Genomic DNA, 20471 nt, shown 5'->3' with positions numbered 1-20471 from the left:
AGTGCATGTGTTACAGAGGAATAGAAGACACAGTGAGTGTGTAAGGACACTTCCCCTCTTTTTAAAGTGCATGTGTTACAGAGGAATAGTAGACACAGTGAGTGTGTGACAGAAGAAGAAGGACACTTCCCCTCTTTTTAAAGTGCACGTGTTACAGAGGAATAGAAGACACAGTGAGTGTGTGACAGAAGAAGAAGAAGGACACTTCCCCTCTTTTTAAAGTGCACATGTTACAGAGGAATAGTAGACACAGTGAGTGTGTGACAGAAGAAGGAGGACACTTCCCCTCTTTTTAAAGTGCACATGTTACAGAGGAATAGTAGACACAGTGAGTGTATATCACATGGAGGAAGGACACTTTCCCCCTTTTTAAAGTGCATGTGTTACAGAGGAATAGAAGACACAGTGAGTGTGTAAGGACACTTCCCCTCTTTTTAAAGTGCACGTGTTACAGAGGAATAGTAGACACAGTGAGTGTGTGATAGAGGAAGAAGGACACTTCCCCTCTTTTTAAAGTGCATGAGTTACAGAGGAATAGAAGACACAGTGAGTGTGTAAGGACACTTCCCCTCTTTTTAAAGTGCATGTGTTACAGAGGAATAGAAGACACAGTGAGTGTGTAAGGACACTTCCCCTCTTTTTAAAGTGCATGTGTTACAGAGGAATAGAAGACACAGTGAGTGTGTAAGGACACCCCCTCTTTTTAAAGTGCATGTGTTACAGAGGAATAGTAGACACAGTGACTGTGTGACAGAAGAAGGAGGACACTTCCCCTCTTTTTAAAGTGCATGTGTTACAGAGGAATAGTAGACACAGTGAGTGTGTGACAGAAGAAGGACACTTCCCCTCTTTTTAAAGTGCACGTGTTACAGAGGAATAGAAGACACAGTGAGTGTGTGACAGAAGAAGAAGAAGGACACTTCCCCTCTTTTTAAAGTGCACATGTTACAGAGGAATAGTAGACACAGTGAGTGTGTGACAGAAGAAGGAGGACACTTCCCCTCTTTTTAAAGTGCATGTGTTACAGAGGAATAGAAGACACAGTGAGTGTGTGATAGAAGAAGAAGGACACTTCCCCTCTTTTTAAAGTGCACATGTTACAGAGGAATAGTAGACACAGTGAGTGTATATCACATGGAGGAAGGACACTTTCCCCCTTTTTAAAGTGCATGTGTTAGAGAGGAATAGAAGACACAGTGAGTGTGTAAGGACACTTCCCCTCTTTTTAAAGTGCACGTGTTACAGAGGAATAGTAGACACAGTGAGTGTGTGATAGAGGAAGAAGGACACTTCCCCTCTTTTTAAAGTGCATGAGTTACAGAGGAATAGAAGACACAGTGAGTGTGTAAGGACACTTCCCCTCTTTTTAAAGTGCATGTGTTAGAGAGGAATAGTAGACACAGTGAGTGTGTGATAGAAGAAGAAGGACACTTTCCGTCTTTTTAAAGTGCACATGTTACAGAGGAATAGTAGACACAGTGAGTGTGTGACAGAAGAAGGACACTTCCCATCTTTTTAAAGTGCACATGTTACAGAGGAATAGAAGACACAGTGAGTGTGTGACAGAAGAAGGACACTTCCCATCTTTTTAAAGTGCACATGTTACAGAGGAATAGTAGACTCGAGTAAAAAGCATTTACTCGAGTAAAAACCAGGTTTACTGGAGTAAATTCACTTTACTTGAGTAAGTGGGTTTTTGAAAATTGCTACAATTTATGCCATTGACTTGTCTATAGGATTTATTCACATAAGTGCAATTTACTTGAGTAAATGGCTTTTGAAAATTGCTACAATAGTAGCTACTTTTACGCATGTAACTCCTTTTGAAAATTACCCCCTGTGAGTGTGTGACAGAAGAAGGACACTTCCCATCTTTTTAAAGTGCACATGTTACAGAGGAATAGTAGACACAATGAGTGTGTGACAGAAGAAGAAGGACACTTCCCCTCTTTTTAAAGTGCATGTGTTACAGAGGAATAGAAGACACAGTGAGTGTGTAAGGACACTTCCCCTCTTTTTAAAGTGCATGTGTTACAGAGGAATAGTAGACACAGTGAGTGTGTGACAGAAGAAGAAGGACACTTCCCCTCTTTTTAAAGTGCACGTGTTACAGAGGAATAGAAGACACAGTGAGTGTGTGACAGAAGAAGAAGAAGGACACTTCCCCTCTTTTTAAAGTGCACATGTTACAGAGGAATAGTAGACACAGTGAGTGTGTGACAGAAGAAGGAGGACACTTCCCCTCTTTTTAAAGTGCACATGTTACAGAGGAATAGTAGACACAGTGAGTGTATATCACATGGAGGAAGGACACTTTCCCCCTTTTTAAAGTGCATGTGTTACAGAGGAATAGAAGACACAGTGAGTGTGTAAGGACACTTCCCCTCTTTTTAAAGTGCACGTGTTACAGAGGAATAGTAGACACAGTGAGTGTGTGATAGAGGAAGAAGGACACTTCCCCTCTTTTTAAAGTGCATGAGTTACAGAGGAATAGAAGACACAGTGAGTGTGTAAGGACACTTCCCCTCTTTTTAAAGTGCATGTGTTACAGAGGAATAGAAGACACAGTGAGTGTGTAAGGACACTTCCCCTCTTTTTAAAGTGCATGTGTTACAGAGGAATAGAAGACACAGTGAGTGTGTAAGGACACCCCCTCTTTTTAAAGTGCATGTGTTACAGAGGAATAGTAGACACAGTGAGTGTGTGACAGAAGAAGAAGGACACTTCCCCTCTTTTTAAAGTGCATGTGTTACAGAGGAATAGTAGACACAGTGAGTGTGTGACAGAAGAAGGACACTTCCCCTCTTTTTAAAGTGCACGTGTTACAGAGGAATAGAAGACACAGTGAGTGTGTGACAGAAGAAGAAGAAGGACACTTCCCCTCTTTTTAAAGTGCACATGTTACAGAGGAATAGTAGACACAGTGAGTGTGTGACAGAAGAAGGAGGACACTTCCCCTCTTTTTAAAGTGCATGTGTTACAGAGGAATAGAAGACACAGTGAGTGTGTGATAGAAGAAGAAGGACACTTCCCCTCTTTTTAAAGTGCACATGTTACAGAGGAATAGTAGACACAGTGAGTGTATATCACATGGAGGAAGGACACTTTCTCCCTTTTTAAAGTGCATGTGTTAGAGAGGAATAGAAGACACAGTGAGTGTGTAAGGACACTTCCCCTCTTTTTAAAGTGCACGTGTTACAGAGGAATAGTAGACACAGTGAGTGTGTGATAGAGGAAGAAGGACACTTCCCCTCTTTTTAAAGTGCATGAGTTACAGAGGAATAGAAGACACAGTGAGTGTGTAAGGACACTTCCCCTCTTTTTAAAGTGCATGTGTTAGAGAGGAATAGTAGACACAGTGAGTGTGTGATAGAAGAAGAAGGACACTTTCCGTCTTTTTAAAGTGCACATGTTACAGAGGAATAGTAGACACAGTGAGTGTGTGACAGAAGAAGGACACTTCCCATCTTTTTAAAGTGCACATGTTACAGAGGAATAGAAGACACAGTGAGTGTGTGACAGAAGAAGGACACTTCCCATCTTTTTAAAGTGCACATGTTACAGAGGAATAGTAGACTCGAGTAAAAAGCATTTACTCGAGTAAAAACCAGGTTTACTGGAGTAAATTCACTTTACTTGAGTAAGTGGGTTTTTGAAAATTGCTACAATTTATGCCATTGACTTGTCTATAGGATTTATTCACATAAGTGCAATTTACTTGAGTAAATGGCTTTTGAAAATTGCTACAATAGTAGCTACTTTTACGCATGTAACTCCTTTTGAAAATTACCCCCTGTGAGTGTGTGACAGAAGAAGGACACTTCCCATCTTTTTAAAGTGCACATGTTACAGAGGAATAGTAGACACAATGAGTGTGTGACAGAAGAAGAAGGACACTTCCCATCTTTTTAAAGTGCATGTGTTACAGAGGAATAGTAGACACAGTGAGTGTGTATCACATGGAGGAAGGACACTTTCCCCCTTTTTAAAGTGCATGTGTTACAGTGGGAGAGTGGACACAGTGAGTGTGTAACAGAGGGAGGAAGGACACTTTCCCCCTTTACAGTATGTATGAGAGAGACAATGAAAAGATGGACACAATGAGTGTGTGACACCTTCCTCCTTTCTTTGTAGTGTGTGTGTGGGACAGAGAAAAGACAGGCATAGTGAGCATAGTTCCCTCTAGGCTAAGAATGTTAGTGATTGCGTATTCATTAAGAGCGCTGCTCACAGGTTTTACACTAACTCACAACAGTAACAGAAAGGCAATACTAATACAGGCGCTCAAAAATTGGTTTAAAAAAATTGTTACATGAAAAAAAATGTGTACACACCTAGTAACTTCTTGGAGGCAATATTGACAGTGTGTGCATTACTGAGGGAGAATGGATATATTTAGAAGAATAAAATAAACATAAAGTAAAGGTGGACCAAAGGTTTACACAGCTTGCTGATATTTTCAAGTTGTATTCATGAAGGTCCTACAAATATTCATTTGAATTAATTGAAAAGTTTAAAAAAATATACTGGGGAACATTGTGGTGTTTCTTGAGATTTTTCATAGTTTCCTCAGATTTCCGAGGTTTTGGGGCTTTTGTTTCACTGTAGGTATATGACAGAGGGAGGAAAGATATATTCCCCCTCTGTGCAGTGAGTGTGTGACAGAGAAAGGATGAACACAGTAAGTGCATGACAGAGGGAGAATGGACATTTTCCCTCTCTCTGTGTAGTCATTTTGAGACAGGGATGAAGGACACATTCCCCCTCTCTGTGATAGAGAAAGAATGAACACAGTCAGTGTGTCTGAAGGAAGATAGAGACTCTGTGTGTTGAATGAGTGAGTGGCAGAAGCAGAAAAACACTTTCCCTCTTTTTTTGCAGTGTGTGTGTGTGTGACAGAGGGAGGACTAGCACAGTAATTGTGTGATAGAGGAAGAATGGACATATTCCCCTTTCTTTGCAGTGTGCGTGTGAGAGTGAAAGAATGGATACAGTGTGTGCGTGCCAGAGGGTGGATGGATGGACATTTTCCCCTGTCTTTGTAGTATGCGTATGAGAGTGAAAGGATCATGGACACAGTGAGTGCATGACAAAGGGATGATGGCCACTTTTTCCTTGTCTTTGCAGTGTGTGTGTTAGAGTGAAAGTCTGGACACAGTGAGTGTGTGCCAGAAGGTGGATGGACACTTGTCTCCTGTGTTTGCAGTGTGTGTGTGAGAGTGAAAGGATGGACACAGTGAGTGTGTGCCAGAAGGTGAATGGACACTTGTCTCCTGTCTTTGAAGTGTGTGTGCGAAAGTGAAAGGATGGACACAGTGAGTGTGTGCCAGAAGGTGAATGGACACTTGTCTCCTGTGTTTGCAGTGTGTGTGTGAGAGTGAAAGGATGGACACAGTGAGTGTGTGCCAGAAGGTGAATGGACACTTGTCTCCTGTCTTTGAAGTGTGTGTGCGAAAGTGAAAGGATGGACACAGTGAGTGTGTGCCAGAAGGTGAATGGACACTTGTCTCCTGTCTTTGCAGTGTGTGTGAGAGTGAAGGGATGATCACAGTGAGTGTGTGCCAGAAGGTGGATGGACACTTGTCTCCTGTCTTTGCAGTGTGTTTGTGAGAGTGAAGGGATGATCACAGTGAGTGTGTGCCAGAAGGTGGATGGACACTTGTCTCCTGTCTTTGCAGTGTGTGTGAGAGTGAAGGGATGATCACAGTGAGTGTGTGCCAGAAGGTGGATGGACACTTGTCTCCTGTCTTTGCAGTGTGTTTGTGAGAGTGAAGGGATGATCACAGTGAGTATGTGCCAGAAGGTGGATGGACACTTGTCTCCTGTCTTTGCAGTGTGTGTGAGAGTGAAGGGATGATCACAGTGAGTGTGTGCCAGAAGGTGGATGGACACTTGTCTCCTGTCTTTGCAGTGTGTTTGTGAGAGTGAAGGGATGATCACAGTGAGTGTGTGCCAGAAGGTGGATGGACAGTTGTCTCCTGTCTTTGCAGTGTGCGTGTGAGTGAAGGGATGATCACAGTGAGTGTGTGCCAGAAGGTGGATGGACACTTGTCTCCTGTCTTTGCAGTGTGCGTGTGAGAGTGAAGGGATGATCACAGTGAGTGTGTCCCAGAAGGTGGATGGACACTTGTCTCCTGTCTTTGCAGTGTGTGTGAGAGTGAAGGGATGATCACAGTGAGTGTGTGCCAGAAGGTGGATGGACACTTGTCTCCTGTCTTTGCAGTGTGCATGTGAGAGTGAAGGGATGATCACAGTGAGTGTGTGCCAGAAGGTGGATGGACACTTGTCTCCTGTCTTTGCAGTGTGTGTGAGAGTGAAGGGATGATCACAGTGAGTGTGTGCCAGAAGGTGGATGGACCCTTGTCTCCTGTGTTTGCAGTGTGTGTGTGAGAGTGAAAGGATGGACACAGTGAGTGTGTGTCTCCTGCACAACCACCTATACCATTCTGCTGCTGGCTGCCCCTCAGCATGGACATAGGGAAGCAGCTGCAGGAGTTTCCTCTCAGCAGGCTGCAGCTGTGCTGGGATGTGGATTCTTGGCTCATCATTTGTGACTAATGTGTAATTAAGTGGAGAAGGGATTCCATCATATGGGGAATGGTGGGGGTGTGCCGGCTGTGTGTGTGCTCTACAATCTCCTTCTGCAGAGCATTATCCTTCTTGCTTCTTACACACCAGTAAACAAGATGCATATTCCAAAACTTATTACTCTCCCTCCCAGTGTGGCACTTACCGGCTGGCAGGAGCAGAGTACACAGTGCATCACCCCGAAGGGATCTCCCAGGTCCGGGTTCCAGACCTCCTCCAGTGCATAGAAGTGTCCCCCAAAGGAGCAGCCAGTACCTAAAGAAGGAACGGGTGTGCTGAGGGTCACGCTGAATCCTGGCGCACCCCTCCACCCCCACCATATACCCCTGCTGTATTTTCTCCAAAGTTTCAGGCTGTAAAGAGTTAAGCAGCAGCCTTCACCAGGAGGTTCTGTGGAGAACCAGGTCACTATCCAGAGGAGAGGAGAGGATGAGGAGGAGATGAGGCTAGATGTTAGGGGCGAGAAGAGGGGAGGATCAGAGAGGACGGGTGGAGAGAGAGGAGCAGTAACAGCAAAGCAGCAGGCTCAGGACATTTCAACTTCACACTGGAAATCCACACGTAAGGAATTCAGGCTAAAACATCTGGAAGCCTCCTCCCCCTGCCTCATACACCCCCCAAGACGTTCTTTCATTCAGATCATAGCCGAGTTTCTGAATCATCAGAAAGAAATTAGCCAAACATGGAGTAATGTCCTCCTTCTGCCAGACCACAGTAAGCGGGACTTCAGCACGGAGCTGCTCTCAGACCCAGCGGTGGCAAAAGAAGCAAAAGACCGAGGACACCTTCAGCCTCCCCTACACAGCTTCCCTCCTCATTTTGCCTCTGCACGATCCAGATGTGGCGATTCTGCCTCGGCAGGTCCCCCTCCTCCTCCTCCCAGCTCTGGAACATCTGGAGAGGCACTGCGCCTTTCCTGCCCGGGCTGGCTGCAGCGCGCACATCTGGACTCATCCCTCCCTGCCCGGAGTCTGGGGATTCTCAGAAAGCAGGGAAGCAGGGACTGTCAGAGCCCAAAAGTGCCCCTTCCCCTCCCTTCCTTACCTGACAAGGGTCGCTGGCCCGCAGGCTCCTGCTCGGACTGGATGGGGAGAAGCATTTTAGCCCGGGAGGAGCCTCCTGTCTGCGGCCAGGCAGCGAGGAGGAGGAGGAGGAGGAGGACGTGCGGGACCCGGGGCTGCATGTCAAGCCGGGGGAGGAGAGAGAGGAGCGACCCTGGTGCCGGGACAGCAGCTCTCTGGCTCAGCCTGGGGCGGCGGCTCCGGACCTCGCCCTTATAGCCGCCCACAGCCAGAAAGACAAACAGCCCCCTGCAGCCTGGAGCGGAGCAAACCCGCCCCGGAAAGAGGAGGGCCGGGAGGGGAGGGAGAGGAGCACGGACCCCAAATCATCCCCCACCCTGGACCCCCATCTCTCAGTCCAGCACAGGCCCAGGAGCTCAGCACCACCCACACCATCCCCGGCAGAAACCCCAGCTCTCCCCCACCCCCACTGCACTCCTCCATCCCCCCCAGGACTGAATCTAACTCACCCCTGCTACCCAGCTCTCCTCCCTCACCCCTCCAGATTACACCCCACAGCATAGATCTCAAATCACCCCCTCCGTGTCTCAATTTACAGACCCCTGCTCCCCCAGCCCCCAACTCCCCCTTCCTCCACCATGAAACCCAGCTTACCCCCTTCCCAGCCCCAAATCCCCTCCCTCAAACCCTAGCTCAGCCTCTCCAGAGCCTCTCACGTCCATCACACAGAGCCCAGCTCCCCGCAACCATCTCATGCTTCAGTACAGACCCTATCAATACCCAGGACCCCAGACCTTATTAATACCCACGACCCCAACATTCATCCCCCAGCACAGACCCTATCAATACCCAGGACCCCAACCTTCAGCCCCAGCACAGACCCTATCAATACCCAGGACCCCAACATTCACTCTGAGCACAGACCCTATCAATACCCAGGACCCCAACATTCAGCCCCAGCACTGACCCTATCAATATTTATTTATTTATTTAGCATTTTTATATACCGACGTTCTCGATACAACATTCAGTCCCCAGCACAGACCCTATCAATATCCAGGACCCCAACATTCAGTCCCCAGCACAGACCCTATCAATACCCAGGACCCCAACCCAGCACAGACCCTATCAATACCCAAGACCCCAAACTTCAGCCCCCAGCACTGACCCTATCAATACCCAGGACCCCAACATTCACCCCAGCACAGACCCTATCAATACCCAGGACCCCAGACCCTATCAATACCCAGGACCCCAACCTTCAGCCCCAGCACAGACCCTATCAATAACGAGGATCCCAACATTCACCCCAACACAGACCCTATCAATACCCAGGACCCCAACATTCAGCCCCAGCACTGACCCTATCAATACCCAGGACCCCAACCTTCAGCCCCAGCACAGACCCTATCAATAACCAGGACCCCAACATTCACCCCAGCACAGACCCTATCAATATCCAGGACCCCAACCCAGCACAGACCCTATCAATACCCAAGACCCCAAACTTCAGTCCCCAGCACAGACCCTATCAATACCCAGGACCCCAACCCAGCACAGACCCTATCAATATCCAGGACCCCAACCCAGCACAGACCCTATCAATACCCAAGACCCCAAACTTCAGTCCCCAGCACAGACCCTATCAATACCCAAGACCCCAAACTTCAGCCCCCAGCACTGACCCTATCAATACCCAGGACCCCAACATTCACCCCAGCACAGACCCTATCAATACCCAGGACCCCAGACCCTATCAATACCCAGGACCCCAACATTCAGTCCCCAGCACAGACCCTATCAATACCCAGGACCCCAACATTCAGCCCCAGCACAGACCCTATCAATACCCAGGACCCCAACATTCAGCCCCCAGCACAGATCCTATCAATACCCAGGACCCCAACATTCACTCCCATCACAGACCCTATCAATACCCAGAACCTCAACATTCAGTCCCCAGCACAGACCCTATCAATATCCAGGACCCCAACATTCAGCCCCCAGCACAGACCCTATCAATACCCAGGACCCCAACATTCAGCCCCCAGCACAGACCCTTCCAATACCCATTACCCCAACCTTCAGCCCCCAGCACTGACCCTATCAATACCCAGGAGCCCAACATTCAGCCCCCAGCACAGACCCTTCCAATACCCATTACCCCAACCTTCAGCCCCCAGCACTGACCCTATCAATACCCAGGTCCCCAACATTCATCCTCCAGCACAGACCCTATCAATACCCAGGACCCCAACATTCAGCCCCCAGCACAGACCCTTCCAGTACCCATTACCCCAACCTTCAGCCCCCAGCACTGACCCTATCAATACCCAGGACCCCAACATTCATCCTCCAGCACAGACCCTATCAATACCCAGGACCCCAACATTGAGACCCCAGCACAGACCCTATCAATACCCAGGACCCCAACATTCAGCCCCCAGCACAGACCCTATCAATACCCAGGACCCCAACATTCAGTCCCCAGCACAGACCCTATCAATACCCAGGACCCCAACCTTCAGCCCCCAGCACAGACCCTATCAATACCCAGGACCCCAACATTCATCCCCCAGCACAGACCCTATCAATACCCAGGACCCCAGACCCTATCAATACCCAGGACCCCAACATTCATCCCCCAGCACAGACCCTATCAATACCCAGGACCTCAACATTCACCCCCAGCACAGACCCTATCAATACCCAGGACCCCAACATTCAGTCCCCAGCACAGACCCTATCAATCCCAAGGACCCCAACATTCATCCCCCAGCACAGACCCTATCAATACGCAGGACCTCAACATTCACCCCCAGCACAGACCCTATCAATACCTAGGACCCCTAACATTCATCCCCCAGCACAGACCCTATCAATACCCAGGTCCCCAACATTCATCCCCCAGCACAGACCCTATCAATACCCAGAACCCCAACATTCAGCCCCCAGGACAGACCCAGCAAAACCCAGGACCCCAACATTCAGTCCTCAGCACAGACCCTATCAATACCCAGGACCCCAACATTCACCCCCAGCACAGTCCCTATCAATACCCAGAACCCCAACATTCAGCCCCCAGGACAGACCCAGCAAAACCCAGGACCCCAACATTCAGTCCTCAGCACAGACCCTATCAATACCCAGGACCCCAACATTCATCCCCCATCAAAGACCCTATCAATACCCAGGACCCCAACATTCAATCCTCAGCACAGACCCTATCAATACCCAGGATCCCAACATTCAGCCCCCAGGACAGACCCTATCAATACCCAGGACCCCAACATTCAACCCTCAGCACAGACCCTATCAATACCCAGGACCCCAACATTCACCCCAGCACAGACCCTATCAATACCCAGAACAGGACAGACCCTATCAATACCCAGGACCCCAACATTCAGTCCTCAGCACAGACCCTATCAATACCCAGGACCCCAACATTCATCCCCCATCAAAAACCCTATCAATACCCAGGACCCCAACATTCAATCCTCAGCACAGACCCTATCAATACCCAGGATCCCAACATTCAGCCCCCAGGACAGACCCTATCAATACCCAGGACCCCAACATTCAACCCTCAGCACAGACCCTAACAATATCCAGGACCCCAACATTCACCCCCCAGCACAGACCCTATCAATACCCAGGACCCCAACATTCAGCCCCCAGCACAGACCCCCCCAAACCCCAATGCCCAGCTTCAGATCACTTTTTTAGCATGACAATTTTACGTATTTCCAAAATAACATTCAGAGGTGCCAATGTGATCTGCCTTGCTAAAGCTGCTGCAGGTTTTTGTGCATACATTCGTGGGTTTCTGCAAATGGTTTTCCCGTGCTGGCCTTAGGAAGATATGTAATAATATATTCAGTGCAGGAAAAATGCACGCAAAAACCCGCCTAAAAACACGAAGCTGGTTTAGCGCTAGTGCACGTAAATGAGGCAAATTACCTCTTCACGGGCTCTGCAGTAAGGCCCGCATGGGTTAGTGTGGGGTTTTTTAGCAGCTGGTTCAGGGCAGGATTTAAGTTAAAGGCGTGTCTGGAGATCGGATATGCCGGCATTAGTGTGGTTGTCTGTGCAGCTCTGGGGCAATCATGGATGGCCTTCACTTTCTCCAGATGTTTGTTTCATTCTGCGGGTCTCTGCTGCATTATCCGTGCCTAACGGCCTCCACCAGGACAGCTGCCATGCGGCCGGAGATGGGACATGAAGGGGATGGACACTGCTCTACTCACCTTCAGTTCCACTCCTGGATCACCCAATGAAAGGAGAAGGCTCCCCCCCCCCACGTAAAAAACAAAAATCCCTCACAGGTCTCAGTGTATTCATGTGGGTTTGTGTGCAGTTTATTACTTAGGGCTGGGAGTGCGGGCTTGTTTCACATCCGCATAGATTTTCTGAGTGTATCTCATTTACATACGTGGCCTTCATTACATCCTATGGAGGTGCATCTCATTTACATACGTGGCCTTCATTACATCCTATGGAGGCGCCTGCTTTGCATCTCATTTACATACGTGGCCTTCGTTACTTCCTATGGAGGCGCCTGCTTTGCATCTCATTTACATATGTGGCCTTCGTTACATCCTATGGAGGCGATTGCTTTGCATCTCATTTACATACGTGGCCTTCATTACATCCTATGGGGCGCTTGCTTTGCATCTCATTTACATACGTGGCCTTCATTACATCCTATGGAGGCGCCTGCCTTGGTTGTGCGCGCTAGAAAAAGGAGGGGAAAATGTATAAAACTCATCCCCCCACCCCAACTCACCCCCATCAGGACAGACCCTAACTCCCCCCATGGACCAACTCATCCACCTCCCCCAAACACCTCCCCCCAGTACCCCTGGTCCCCAAATCACACCTCCCCTAGGACAGAACCCACCTCCTCCCCCCATAGACAAGACCCCAGCTCCCTTCTCATCCCCCTGTATCCCATCCCCCAGTCCCCATCTCTCCCTTCCCTTCCCCTCCCCCAGGTGTTCTCCCTCTGGATCCCAACTCACATCCACCCTGCCAAGGACAGACCCCCAACTCATCTTCTCTCCCCCAGACAGATTTCCACTTTGCCGTTCCAGATCCCAGCTCTTCCCTCTCCCGGGGCCCCAACTCAGCCTCCCCAGCACTGACCCCCCTCCCCCCACACACACTCCACAGGAGCCCAATGCACATCTCTGCCAGAACAACTCTAGAACTCAACTATCCCCGCACATACCCCAAGTCAGCCCCCTTGAACCTCCAACTGAAAGCTCCCCCAGGACTGATCCCAGCTGCACGCACACACAAACACCTCCACAGCATGCATCCCACCTCAGTTCTCTGCAGCTCAGGACACCTTGGACTGGTCCACAACTCACACCTCCCCCCAGGAAAGAACCCAGCTCACCCCCAGACCCAGCTTATTCTTCTCCGAGCATGGACCCCCAACTCAACCCTCCCCCCTCCACCTTTCCAGCTATTCCCTGACTCCAGTCACCCCTAGCTTAACCCCTCAGCCCCAGCCACCCCTTCCCCAGCACTGAAACCAGCTCAACGCCCTGGACTCCAGCTGACCCCCAGATCAGACCCCCAGTTCACCTCTCCCCCAGCACAGAACCCAGTTCCCTCCAACTCCAGCACTAAATCCAGCTCCCATCCTCAAACCTCCAGTAATGCCTTCCCCAACATAGACCTCAACTCAGCCACTGGACCCCCCAACTAACTCCCTTCATCAGCATGGGACCCCAGCTCTCCCTTCTTAAAAAAAGGAATCACGTGATGGAAGCAACCGGCCCACCAGTGGAAGCCCGATCCCCCAGTACAGCAAGCCGCCCCTAACCATTCCCCTCCTAATAATTCCCAACATTCTGTTTGCTTTTTTGACTGCCGCAGCACACTGAGCCGACAATTTCAATGTGTTATCCACTATGATGCCTAGATCTCTTTCTTGGGTTGTAGCACCTAATATGGAACCTAACATTGTGTAATTATAGCATGGGTTATTTTTCCCTATATGCAACACCTTGCACTTGTCCACATTAAATTTCATCTGCCATTTTGATGCCCAATTTTCCAGTCTCACAAGTCCTTCCTGCAATTTATCACAATCTGCTTGTGATTTAACTACTCTGAACAATTTTGTATCATCTGCAAATTTGATCTCCTCACTCGTCGTATTCCTTTCCAGATCATTTATAAATATATTGAAAAGTAAGGGTCCCAATACAGATCCCCGAGGCACTCCACTGCCCACTCCCTTCCACTGAGAAAATTGTCCATTTAATCCTACTCTCTGTTTCCTGTCTTTTAACCAGTTTGTAATCCATGAAAGGATATCGCCTCCTATCCCATGACTTTTTAGTTTTCTTAGAAGCCTCTCATGAGGGACTTTGTCAAATGCCTTCTGAAAATCCAAATACACTACATCTACCGTTTCACCTTTATCCACATGTTTTTTAACCCCTTGAAAAAAGTGAAGCAGATTTTTTAGGCAAGACTTCCCTTGGGTAAATCTGTATTGACTGTGTTACATTAAACCGTATCTTTCTATTTGCTCTATGATTTTGATTTTTAGAACACTTTCCACTATTTTTCCTGGCATTGAAATCAGGCTCACTGGTCTATAGTTACCCAGATCGCCCCTGGAGCCCTTTTTAAATATTGGAGTTACATTGGCCACCCTCCAGTCTTCAGGCACAATGGATGATTTTAATGATAGGTTACAAATTTTAACTAATAGATCAGAAATTTCATTTTTTAGTTCCTTCAGTACCCTAGGATGCATACCATCCGGTCCAGGTGATCTGCTACTCTTTAGTTTGTCAATCTGGCCTACTAAATCTTCCAGGTTCACAATGATTTGGTTCAGGTCGTCTGACTCATCACCCTTGAAAACCATCTCTGGAACTGCTTTCTTCCCAACATCCTCATTAATAAATGCACAATTAAGCTCTGGAATTTGTTGCCAGAGGATGTGGTTAATACAGTTAGTTTAGCTGGGTTCAAAAAAGGTTTGGATAAGTTCTTGGAGAAGTCCATTAACGGCTATTAATCATGTTTACTTAGGGAATAGCCACTGCTATTAATTGCATCAGTAGCATGGGATCTTCTTAGTGTTTGGGTAATTGCCAGGTTCTTATGGCCTGGATTGGCCACTGTTGGAAACAGGATGCTGGGCTTGATGGACCCTTGGTCTGAACCAGCATGGCAATTTCTTATGTTCTTATGTTCTTAAGCTTACATAATGAATGTGCTCTAAATATTTATCAGTCCCTTTTCCCCAGCACTCTCATAAATTATTCCAGATCCTATCATGTAGTGACAAATTATGTCTCAACATATATTGTCATTCAGTTTTTCAATTAAAGCAATATGATAGATTTGTTTATATCATATGTCTAGAGAAGGGAGAGTCTTCCATAGCAATGCTACAGTAAATTCTCCTGCATGTATCAGCTGGTCAGCTAATACCCTCTTGTGAGTGACCAAAGGCTGAGCATTTGGCATAAGAACAAGGTTTCCTCCCAGTATTTTAGCAATCTCCCCTCAGAGACCCCTCCAGAAAGTGGTAACCTTGGGGCATGTCCACTCCATATGATAATAGGACCCCTCCTATCCGCATTCCCTCCAGCAAAGCCTAGAAGACTCAGGAGAGAAAAACAGTGCAAACAGAGTATTGATAGGTACAATGAAGCAGCTTCACCATCAGCTCCATCCTCCTTTTGCAGATGGAGACTGTGAGCAGCCCCCCATATGAGTTTCCAGTCTGCCTGATCCAAGGTTAAATTCCCAGTGGCACTCTGTGCCACTGGGAATAACAAAACTGGGAATAACAAAATCAAAAACCTTCTTGCCCCCCTGGCTTCAACTAACATGGCTCCAAACCCTTCGCAACCATTAAGCCTCGCAACTAATAACCCTCCACCAAATATCCACAGACCGTCACTAGAAATTCTTGAACAGACATCCTCCCTGGAAATTGAATCAATAATCAAGAAAATGAAACCTTCCACTCATCCTCTGGACCAAATACCGACCAAACTACTTCTCACCATCCCTAACACCATTGCTAAACCGCTGGCAGACATCATAAATTGCTCCCTCAATCAAGGATCGGTCCCGGACTCCTTAAAAATTGCTTCACTTAAACCCTTACTTAAAAAACCCAACCTGGACCCAGCCGACCCTGCAAACTTCCGCCCATTGCAAACCTACCTTTTATAGCCAAGCTAATGGAAAAGCTTGTCAACATCCGACTCACAGACTACCTTGACTCCCACAATATTCTCTACCCCTCTCAATTCGGATTCAGGAAACGCCTAAACACAGAATCCCTCCTTCTTTCTCTAACGGACAACATCCTGATGGGCCTTGACAAGGGACAATCTTACCTGCTAGCCCTTCTCGACATCTCTGCCGCGTTCGACACGGTAAACCACACTATCCTCATAAAACCGCTTAATGGAAATAGGCATATCCGGCCTCTGCACTGCTCTGGTTCACATCCTTTCTGAACAACAGACACTACAAAGTCAAAATAAATGACAAAGAATCTCACTCCATTCCATCAAACCAAGGTGTACCTCAGGGTTCGTCTCTTTCCCCTACCCTGTTCAATATATATCTACTCCCTTTATGCCAGCTACTCAATAGTCTCAATCTCACCCACTTTATATACGCGGACGATGTACAAATCATAATCCCCATCTCAGACCCCATCTCTACTCTAAATTTCTGGAACAACTGCTTACACGCCATCAACCTTCTGCTCTCGAGTCTCAATTTGGTCCTAAATACTTCCAAAACGGAACTACTGGTTATCTCCCCTTGTGACAACAACCCCCTCGCAAATAATGCTAGCATCCCATTAGCAAACCAGGTCAGAGATCTTGGGGCCACCCTTGACTCTAGAATGAATTTCAAAAAATTCATTAACGCCACAACCAAAGAATGCTTCTTCAAGCTACAGGTCCTGAAGCAACTTAGACCGCTCTTACACTTCAAGGATTTCCGTTCGGTGCTTCAAGCCATACTGTTTTCAAAGATCGACTATTGTAACGCTCTATTACTTGGTCTGCCCGCTTCGTCCACCAACCTCTTCAGATGCTGCAAAACGCAGCGGCTAGGATCCTTACAAACACTCGTCGCAAGGACCATATCACACCAATACTAAAAATTCTACACTGGCTGCCCATCCAATATAGAATACTTTTCAAGGCTCTCACCATCATCCACAAATCAGTCTACCAGCAATCCACTCTCCAACTCACCTTCCCACTTGAATTACATACTTCCGCAAGACCGATCAGAACTGCCTACAAAGGTTCGCTCAAGGCCCCCCCCAACAAATCATCGGTCCACAACACTATTCACAAGCGAGCTCTTTCAACAGCAGGTCCACTACATTGGAATTCACTTCCACAAGACTTACGCCAAGAACAATGCCATTCAACTTTCAGAAAGAAATTGAAAACCTGGCTGTTCGCAGAAGCCTACCGCTGAAGGATCTCCTCAACCATCACTGACTCTCACTCCCCCACCCCTCCCCAATCCCTTCCCCCCCACCCAACCTCACCCTTTCCTTCTCCCTCTGGACATACCAGGCTAATAACTGCCTAGGATAAACCTATGTTTTTGTATCTTACAGTTTTTGTTGATTTATATATTTATCTCTCTCTAATTGTTTCTTAGTTTAAACTCTGTACTGTCTTCCATTGCCCAGGTTTTATGCTCCCTGTTTAATGTAACTTTACTTTCTACCTTGATGTTAATTGGTTTCCCCTCAGTTACATTGTAAACCGGTACGATAGACCTAGTCTTGAGCATCGGTATAGGAAAAGAAATTAAATAAATAAATAAATAAATGTAACACACTTTTTAGCATCTTCCAGATCACTACAGTAGAGCCCCTACCTGCACTTCATAAAACTCCTTGAGGGCCTCAGAAATCATGTCATGGAATTTATCATTGCCCAAGAGGGATGTGATAAATCGCCAGATCTTGTCTGCTTCCTTCACCTGAGATAGCTGCATGGGCAATAGAGCTGGGTGAGGATCAGAAAGGGACCAGGTCAGGATGTCCATAGAATCAGCCAGCAGCGTTAACTTCATATTGCAAAGAAAAAAAGTAATGCGACTTAAGTGTTATGCCTTGGGGAGAAATATACGCAGTCTCTACCTAGAGGGTACTGGGCTCTGCAAATATCTATTAAGCCAAATCGCTGCATCAAAGAAGGCTGCATCTAGCTTGGGACGAGGAGTCCATCACAAGGTCCAGACAGCAATGCAAGTCCCCGCCCATGGCATAGGTTGCTGCCGAGAATCTCCCAACCTCCAGGCCAGCTGCCTGTAGTATAACTCGTCTCCCATACACAATGACCAACACAAATTGTCTATCATATGTGGAACATTTAAGGACAATAAGGATCAGAACGAGGTTTGCTAACGGCCAGGGGACAGTCTGTGAATTAATATGCAGACCCCCCCTGCTTTTGGTGTTGAAAGAGGAGGAAGACACCTGCCTGACCCAGACACACCGCAATTTGCTATGTTGGTTTTATTTTGTTTGAGGTTTATTTCGGTTCATTTGATTTTTTTCAAACAAAATAAACATCAAAGGAAAAGAATAAACAGAAAACAAAACAAATTAAAAAAGCAAAGGAAAAGGGCCAGGTTCATCCAGCGCCTGTTAAAATCCCTCCCCCAGCACACAAATAAAAAATGGAATTTCCCCCACCCTACCTACCCACTCCCCCCATCTATAATGTTTCAGAAGTTAAAATGGGGCAGGAGCGATCCTTAGCTGCTGGCCAGCCCTGAGCCTGCATACTCCATGGGTCTACAGTAAAATGGTGCCAGCCACAGCAGTGTACAGCTCTGCACTGTTTTACCATTACGATACATTATAAATGATTGCCAGCCTCGGCACTGGCCGCACAGTGTACAGCTCTGCAGATACAATATAAATGATCACCAGCCTCAGCACTGGCCGTACAGTGTACAGCTCTGCATTGTGTTACTATTACAATACATTATAAATGATTGCTAGCCTCAGCACTGGCCGTACAGTGTACAGCTCTGCATTGTTTTACCCTTATGATACATTATAAATGATCACCAGCCACAGCACTGACCGCACAGTGTACAGCTCTGCATTGTTTTACCATTATGATACATTATAATTATTGCCAGCCACAGCACTGACCGCACAGTGTACAGCTCTGCATTGTTTTACCCTTACGATACATTATAAATGATCACCAGCCACAGCACTGACCGCACAGTGTACAGCTCTGCATTGTGTTACTATTACGATACATTATAAATGATCGCCAGCCTCGGCACTGGCCGCACAGTGTACAGCTCTGCATTGTTTTACTATTACGATACATTATAAATTATTGCCAGCCACAGCACTGGCCGCACAGTGTACAGCTCTGCATTGTTTTCCCATTACGATACATTATAAATGATCCCCAGCCTCAGAACTGGCCGTACAGTGTACAGCTCTGCATTGTTTCACCATTACGATACATTATAAATGATCACCAGCCACGGCACTGACCGCACAGTGTACAGCTCTGCATTGTTTTACTATTATGATACATTATAAATGATCGCCAGCCTCGGCACTGGCCGCCCAGTGTCCAGCTCTGCATTGTTTTACTATTACGATACATTATAAATGATCGCCAGCCTCGGCACTGGCCACACAGTGTACAGCTCTGCATTGTTTTTTGCAATTATGATACATTATAAATGATCGCCAGCCTCGGCACTGGCCGCACAGTGTACAGCTCTGCATTGTTTTACCATTACGATACATTATAAATGATCCCCAGCCTCAGAACTGGCCGTACAGTGTACAGCTCTGCATTGTTTCACCATTACGATACATTATAAATGATCACCAGCCACGGCACTGACCGCACAGTGTACAGCTCTGCATTGTTTTACTATTACGATACATTATAAATGATCGCCAGCCTCGGCACTGGCCGCACAGTGTACAGCTCTACATTGTTTTACTATTACGATACATTATAAATGATCGCCAGCCTCGGCACTGGCCTCACAGTGTACAGCTCTGCATTGTTTTATAATTACGATACATTATAAATGATTGCCAGCCTCGGCACTGGCCGCACAGTGTACAGCTCTGCATTGTTTCACCATTACGATACATTATAAATGATCACCAGCCACGGCACTGACCGCACAGTGTACAGCTCTGCATTGTTTTACTATTACGATACATTATAAATGATCGCCAGCCTCGGCACTGGCCGCACAGTGTACAGCTCTACATTGTTTTACTATTACGATACATTATAAATGATTGCCAGCCTCGGCACTGGCCTCACAGTGTACAGCTCTGCATTGTTTTACAATTACGATACATCCTCGCCCTTCTCGATATCTCAGCGGCCTTTGACACCATCAGCCACCACCACCTCCTGACACGGCTAGAAAGCATCGGCATCTCAGGAATAGCTCTAGCCTGGTTCAAATCCTACCTCTCTAACAGAAAGTTCTCTGTTAAAATCAGAAACAACCTATCTGCCTCATACCCCCTACAACAAGGAGTCCCACAAGGCTCATCACTTTCATCTACCCTCTTCAATATTTACCTCATCCCTCTCTGCCATCTCCTCTCCGACCTTAAACTCAAATTCTATCTCTATGCTGATGATGTACAGATCATCATTCCCATTCACAACTCTATATCTGACGCCCTGGAGCACTGGGAAAAGTGCCTTGCAGCTATCAACACACTCCTCACCAACCTTCAGCTTGCACTCAACACGAACAAAACGGAACTCCTCCACATCTCCTCGCATCCCCCCGACCTCCTGCCTAACGACC

At 47.2% G+C, this 20471-nt stretch overlaps 1 protein-coding gene across 1 annotated transcript in view; it reads right to left on the bottom strand.

Annotated features, from left to right (window-relative positions):
• CHRD (chordin) overlaps positions 1 to 7834 on the bottom strand; it is a gene marked incomplete in the record, with an annotated part of 121201 nt that extends 113367 nt beyond the window's left edge. The window contains 2 exon segments of the mRNA XM_029616866.1: positions 6734 to 6843; positions 7633 to 7834. Of these exon segments, the coding sequence (XP_029472726.1) occupies positions 6734 to 6843; positions 7633 to 7771 (249 nt within the window).
• Between the last annotated feature and the right edge of the window lie 12637 nt (positions 7835 to 20471).

The sequence above is a fragment of the Rhinatrema bivittatum genome, chromosome 9 (assembly GCF_901001135.1).
Source record: "Rhinatrema bivittatum chromosome 9, aRhiBiv1.1, whole genome shotgun sequence".
NCBI classification, from domain to species: Eukaryota; Metazoa; Chordata; class Amphibia; order Gymnophiona; family Rhinatrematidae; genus Rhinatrema; species Rhinatrema bivittatum.
The sequence above is the reverse complement of the archived record's forward strand: the minus strand, read 5'-3'. Positions and strand labels throughout refer to the sequence as shown.